This window comes from Papaver somniferum, chromosome 1 (genome assembly GCF_003573695.1).
Source record: "Papaver somniferum cultivar HN1 chromosome 1, ASM357369v1, whole genome shotgun sequence".
Taxonomy (NCBI): domain Eukaryota; kingdom Viridiplantae; phylum Streptophyta; class Magnoliopsida; order Ranunculales; family Papaveraceae; genus Papaver; species Papaver somniferum.
The window spans coordinates 238,204,038-238,211,134 of NC_039358.1; the positions used below are offsets into that span (position 1 = coordinate 238,204,038).

The following is a 7,097-nucleotide window of genomic DNA, read 5'->3' on the forward strand; positions in this document are numbered from 1 at the left end:
TATTAGTGACCAACAAGGCAATACAAGGGTGCATGTAATCTCACTTTGCAGCTCTAGCTACCTCTCTAAAAGACTAATGCAGCTGTGTCGAGTCAAAGCAACACAAGATACCAGAAACGGTTGCGGAATAACTTTAATCACTCTGCGACACCCCGGCCTATCTATTTGACTTAACCGAGCAAAACTAAAACAAAAACAAAAATATACATTTGACTTTGGTCAATGGAATTACTCTGTAGGATTTAGGATTTATTGTTTACTTCTAATCCAACCCTGCAACATTACTAACTTTGCGTACCTCCATATTTCAGTCTTAGCTTAACACAGACTTCACCAACCACCAACAGTTTAGCTCTGACAATTAACCAACACAACTCTTCATCATCTAAGATACAAATTCAGGAAAGAACAATACCCAACTCCAAATTCCTCGATCAAGAACAGATCCCAAGCCATCTTCTTCAAATACCAAAGACCAACATCATCTCAACTGAGATAACCCTCATCCGTCACAGTTCATAATATTACAATCTAATCAAGTTCATACTTTAGACTCATGACTTTTCCTACCTCTTACAACATCATTCTTTATAGCTCAGATCAACACAACATTCACTACCAGTTCAACAATCTAACATCATCAACATCATAGTTCTTAGACACAAGTCAAATTCATATACCACTTCTCAACCTTCATATGAATCATATTCACTCGCCATCAAACCATTTATTTCTTCTTGTTCATAAAACCAAATTCTAGTTTCATTAACAGATTAGTCGATCGTTGTTAATATAGACTAACCATTTATTTCTGGCTCAAAGCCGGTAAGGGGTTATTATGTTTCATACTGTAGATATTCGTTTCGTGTATTTTCTTTGTTTGTTTTAGTTCGAACATCTGTTTTTTCTTCCAATTCAGACTTCTTATCCTAAATTGGTTGGTGGTTGATATGGTGGTTTAGTTTGTGGAGGATCGATGGTTTCTGGTTTGAATTTAGGTTTGATTTTCAGAATTGGTGGATGGTGATGTTGGTTTGGGTGTTTCACAACTCTTGTGGGTGTTTCCTCTCTATGTTTCATTAGGAAATATCGACTGATAGTTGTGATTATCCTTTGGCGCTGATGGTGCGTTTTGGGTTTGTTTGAAAGTGGTTTTTGATGGTGGCTATAGTATCAGTGGTGATGATGGTGGTGGTAGAACTGGTGATACAGCTTCCTTGCAACTTGTGTTGAGCAGTTGATCCTTTCCCTTGGATAAGTGATTCAATTGCTGGTTGCTTAAGGCTGGGACGAATCTCTTGATGGCAGCTTGCTTCAAGCTTGGTGATGGTGGTGCTGCTTTGTTGTTGCGCTTTTTTCAGGTGAGGAAGATGATACAGAAGCAGCCAGCCAGGGTTACGTTCGTTTCTGGATCGGGTCGGGTCTTTTTAGGTCTGGGTTTCTTAATGTGTACCTGGGCTTTGTATGTGTGCTTGTGACAGTTGGACCTTAGATGTGATACCTTCTGTTGTTGTTTGATGTACCAGTTGGTCTTTTGTACCAGATTTTCCGTGTGAGTTTCGGTTGTCCTCGAATGATATGTCCTAGGAATTTCCAATTGTAACTTACTGAAGGTTTGTCGGTCACTAGTATGGTGTCATTGTCCTGTATGTCGAAGTAGGGGTCTGTAACTAACTGCTCTTGGGAGCTTACATCAAATGAATATCCCCTTTGTAAAAAAAAAAAAAATTGGGCTCAACTGTGAATAGCCCAGTTGGCTACAGGGCGAACTCTGGCCAACTCTCGTAGATGAGGTCAGAAGTTGAGTCCTCGCTGCACCAAGAAAGTAACATTAAAATTAACCGGCATTCAGATTGATTAACTGGCATCTGGCCGGCAAAGTATTTGAACAATCTATCATTTTCTATATTTCTGAACCGGATCTCTACTTTGGGTTTGTAAGGTGGTTTAATACTTTTATGATATCTTTCATCGACTAAAACTAGAGCGTCTATAATTCTAAAACCGGATCCGGTTTCTGTAAGTTCTGATTTCGATTCCGGCTTCAAATCATGTGAAACCGGAACTGATTACTAACCTTGGCTCCGGCTCTATCAGAATAAATTTTTGTTACGAATTCAACTAGAAAAACCAGAAGTTCAGAACTGACAAGAAACACTGTCTGCTCTGAACAAAAACAAAAATCCAAGAATAGCGAATTAAAGCCACAAAATACTGATAAAACTTAAATTTCATACATAAAAATAAATTCCTCTACTTAAATGAAGTCTAAAGCATGAAATAAATAAAAGATACAGCCTAACTAAAACCAATCTTAGGCACTTCTAGCTCGTGTTAAAGGACAATTTTTACTTACCAGAAGTAACAATGTCAGGACCAGCACGAGCCTGCTACTGGTATATCTTAGTTATTAAGATAAAGATCACATAGGCTCTCCAGCTTCTCCTGCTTTGCCTGGACCTGGGCTACGTCAGCAACCTGATTGATATCCAACCACTCAAATGCGTCACTAATTGCCTCTTCGATCTTCTTCTTAGCTTTTGTTGCTATCTTCCCTTCTGCACCTTCGACTGCGTTCCTTACGTCGTATATGTAGTTTTCAAAGGCATTCCTAGACTCCACTTTCTTCTTGTGTTCTTCATCTTCGGCTTGGTATTTCTCAGCTTCCTGAACCAACTTCTCAATCTCTTCCTTGGACAACCTTCCCTTGCTGTTTGTAATGGTGATCTTACTTGAGCTCCCACTTGTAGTGTCCTTGGCAGATACATTCAGTATACCGTTTGAATCGATATCAAAAAGTACAGAGATCTTTGGAGTACCACGAGGTTGTGGAGGAATTCCTTCTAACTTGAACTTGCCCAACAAGTTGTTTTCGCTGGTTTTAGCTCTCTCACCCTCATACACCCGAATCTTCACAACCGTTTGTCCATTCTCAGTTGTAGTGAAGTCGTTCTTTTGCTTCCTGTTGGGAATGCTGGTGTTCCTAGGAATAACCACATTCATAACACCTCCAACTGTTTCGATACCAAGAGAAAGAGGGGTGACATCAAGTAACACCAGGTCCTGCACCTTCTCATTACTCTCGCCACTCAGTATAGCAGCTTGCACTGCAGCACCATAAGCCACAGCTTCATCAGGGTTGATGTTCTTGCAGAGTTCCTTCCCATTAAAATAATCCTGCAATAGAGACTGAACCTTGGGAATTCTAGTGGATCCACCTACGAGCACAATTTCCTGGATTGTCTTCTTGTCCATTTCAGCATCCTTCAAACACTTCTGAACAGGTTCCATACATTTCTGGAATAGATCCATGTTCAATTGTTCGAATTTAGCGCGAGTGACTGATGTATGAAAATCAATATCTTCATAGAAAGAATCAATCTCAATGGTTGTCTGAGTTGTGGATGAGAGAGTCCTCTTTGCCCTCTCACATGATGTTCTCAACCTCCTGAGAGCCCTTGGGTTCTCACTGATGTCCTTTTTATGCTTCTTCTTGAACTCTTGAACGAAGAAATTAACCATCCTGTTATCAAAGTCCTCTCCTCCGAGATGGGTATCCCCAGCTGTAGCCTTGACTTCAAACATACCCTCCTCGATGGTGAGTATCGAAACATCAAAAGTACCCCCACCAAGATCAAAGATAAGAACATTTTTTGCACCAGCATTACCAGCCTTCTTATCAAGACCGTATGCAATGGCAGCAGCTGTAGGTTCATTAATGATGCGCATTACATTAAGGCCAGCAATGGCTCCAGCATCCTTGGTAGCTTGTCGCTGTGAATCACTGAAGTAAGCAGGGACTGTAACAACAGCATTCTTAACACTTGAACCAAGATAAGTTTCAGCAATTTCTCGCATCTTTACGAGAACCATGGAAGAGACTTCTTCAGCTGAAAACTCTACATCTTTTCCTTTGTAATTGACTTGAACCATGGGTTTCTCGCCTTTGCCAGCAATAACCTTGAAAGGCCAAAGCTTCATATCACTCTGAACAGTGCTATCGCCGATCTTCCTACCAATCAAACGTTTCACATCTACAAACAAAATACTAATTCAGAAAACGATTTCGAGATGCAAATTCTGAAAGCAGTGAGGTTCTGATAATATAATTCACTGAAACTATCTTCATAATATTCACAATAGCGTCTACAAATTGAAGCTAACCATAGACAGATACAAACTCTTACAGTTAATAACTTCATAAAGAGATATTAAACTAATAACACAAAATCACAAAATTTCAAATTTAGATACAAAAACTGCTGTAGAAAGATGTCAAAAAGCTTACCAAAAACGGTGTTGATAGGGTTTGCGGCAGCTTGATTCTTAGCAGCATCACCAATCAAACGTTCAGTATCAGTAAAAGCAACATAAGAAGGTGTAGTTCTGTTCCCTTGATCGTTAGCTATGATTTCAACACGGTCATTCTGCCATACTCCAACACATGAATAGGTTGTTCCTAAATCTATCCCTATTGCTGCTTCTCCTGCTACCTTCTCGGCCATTCTAATAAAGATAATCAAAACACAAACTCAAAGAAGTTACAAAGAAGAAAACTCAACTTTAAAACTAGAAAAGATGCGTGTATATACATAGGTTTTTGCGAGTTAAATTAAGAATTCTATATATGTTTCTTGAAACAACTCAGTCTGTGGCTCCTACTTCTTCTGCAGTATTTGTTATATTGAGAAACTCATAGATTCGTGACCAAAAAAATCTTATGCGCAAAAACGTTTTTTTTTTCCTTTTTTATAGCGGACTCAGGCCTGATTTGGATCTAACTCGTCAGCTGAGTCATCTTCCAGACTCTTATTAGATTCAGACTGATCAGTTGCACAGATTTAAGAATGTGAATATTTAGTTTAACTCGATAGACATCCATCTAATCAGTGGGACTTAAAGTCATGAGCACTTATGTGAATAACCAACAGTCATGCGAGTCAAATCATAACTAGACTCAGATAAGTCAGAAAACAAGCAATTTTTGAGCAGAGCATGCAAACAGTCTCTTTTCCGAGTCTCTGAACTAGCAACTATCAAGGCCATGTGGAACGAAACTGCAAGCAGGATTTGTTTTTCACTCCATCAATTATTCAGAGCACAACGTCACTGCAGGCAGTAGGTAGAACTATCAGAATTTGTTCCATATAAATAGTCTACTTCGGAGCTTAACATCACTTCAAATGAATAGTGAGCTAATCCTCCTGTACCAGCAAATATGGTTTTCCCATTTCTACCTATTCTCATAATTTGAATTAGAAGTAAACAAATTAATTCTTATTGTATACGCAGCTTAGAGAAACCACGGAAACATAAATATTGTATGAAATAAAGCCTATGTCAGATCAACTCAAAATTGATCATGTTTGTAATCTAACGGTACCTTATTGAACGACTCTGATCAAACACAGGACTTTTCTGCTGCTGCCTTGTTCCTAACACTCACCTGCGAATTTCAAGCAAAGAATGAATTATTTCCTATACCAAGAGATGAAGAGAATCTTTTGCAATAGTTCAAGAATAGAAGTAGAGAGAGCTACAATTTCAAACTTACTGAAAACCAAAAGCTACAGAACAGAACAAAAAGGATTTATCTCAACAATCAACAGCCAACAGGACTTATGAGCTCAATAACATGCTGACAATAATAAACAGTTTAATGGAAGTCTGATAGTTCAGGTGGATAACAGACAAGTTAAATGACAATTAGCGCAGGAATGTAACATACCCCAATTTTCGTTGCCTTAACCATATGTAATTCACATATCTTTTTGTTGACTGTACCCAAATCTAAACGAATTTAATCACTTGGCCAATTTAAACTTAATATTTCTAGCGTAGAGTTCAATGAATTCACTGTGAGATAACACATAGCGGTATCAACTCAAATGGCTAAATAAGCCATTTAACGCAAACTGTGAATATCCGAAACAGATATAGTCCATCAAATAACAAGCGAGCAATTCTGTTTCAAGTAAAATGTAAGTCCAACACATCAAAATACAATGTTCCCAGAACCGACAGACTTAAGGGTACACTATTGCATACAAACGTAGGTCTACTACTCTTACAGTTGAAATCGGACATGAGGAATGTTTCAAGCTGCAATGGGTTATCTGGAATCTAATTAAAACTACTAGTCAGTTTCTTAAAACATTTACAATGGAAATAATCGAAAAACATCTAGATTCAAACATAAACTTAGATACTATTGAAACTTAACAAGTGATTTTAAGCTCTGAAGAACCCATAGATTGTAGCAGCTGCAGTCCTTAAGACAAATAGGTTATTGGTTCAGATGAATAGAACCCATAGACCCTAATTCCAGATTGAAAACAGTTGAAATGAAAATTTTAGGGTTCAGTAAAATGCAAAATGACTAAAAATGCTTACCAGCTATCAATCAGATGCGAGAGGTTGACGAGGATGTGTGAGTGATTTATGTTTTAGGTTTCAAACACTACGAATCTGCAGATTATAGCGCCGAAATGTCTTGCCGCCACTGGCTCTATTTCTCTGCTGCCCTAAAACCCTTACAAAAACACTATCCGTTAATGAGATTTAGTCCCTCCTTTTATAGACTAACAAATTTGTAATAAGGGGCTTAAACTTTTCATAGTTTCCCATTTTCACCATTCAAATCAATTATGGGTTAACACCGATTTAAACTCCCGATTTCCAAGCTTTCATTTATTTTGTTTTGTATAGCACCAAATATTAATCAATTATTATTCAATAAAATAAGAAAAAAATGAATCAAAAGGGATCTAACATTGATTTAGTAGAGTTAATCACAAGTTAATTTGATTAAGATTGGTGATACATCAATAATTAATTAGGAAATAACTCATGCTTCGCACCAGGTAATAACTTTTCACTAGTAAACTTATCAGTTAAAAAATAAGTTGGTAAAAAATTTAAGAAAAAACTTGAAAACATAAAATAATTTTAATATTTTGTCGTTCATAAGTCTCTTATTTGAAAATAAGAATGCTTTAGACACAAAGGAAGTATAGGATTGTCTTCATACTCTTCCCTCTCGTTTTAGTATTTTGGTAGAGAATGTCATCTAGCACAATACTTAAGTACATGAGAAA

General features: G+C 37.6%; 1 protein-coding gene across 1 annotated transcript; it reads right to left on the reverse strand.

Annotated features, from left to right (window-relative positions):
* Positions 1-2,183: 2,183 nt before the first annotated feature.
* On the reverse strand, positions 2,184-6,539 carry LOC113320592 (probable mediator of RNA polymerase II transcription subunit 37c). Its single transcript, XM_026568499.1, has 4 exons — positions 6,394-6,539; positions 5,384-5,446; positions 4,289-4,506; positions 2,184-4,034 (listed from the first exon to the last, which is right to left on the reverse strand). The coding sequence occupies exons 3-4, from the start codon at positions 4,503-4,505 to the stop codon at positions 2,404-2,406; spliced, it is 1,848 nt and encodes a 615-aa protein (XP_026424284.1). The 5' UTR covers position 4,506; positions 5,384-5,446; positions 6,394-6,539; the 3' UTR covers positions 2,184-2,403.
* Positions 6,540-7,097: the final 558 nt, after the last annotated feature.

What these genes read in the sequence shown, in the direction of transcription:
- LOC113320592 (XM_026568499.1), bottom strand. Translation starts at nt 4,505, where the DNA reads ATGGCCGAGAAGGTAGCAGGAGAAGCAGCAATAGGGATAGATTTAGGA. An exon ending in CCCTATCAACACCGTTTTTG is followed by an intron (nt 4,035 to 4,288) that starts GTAAGCTTTTTG and finishes TTTTGTTTGTAG; the next exon opens with ATGTGAAACGTTTGATTGGT.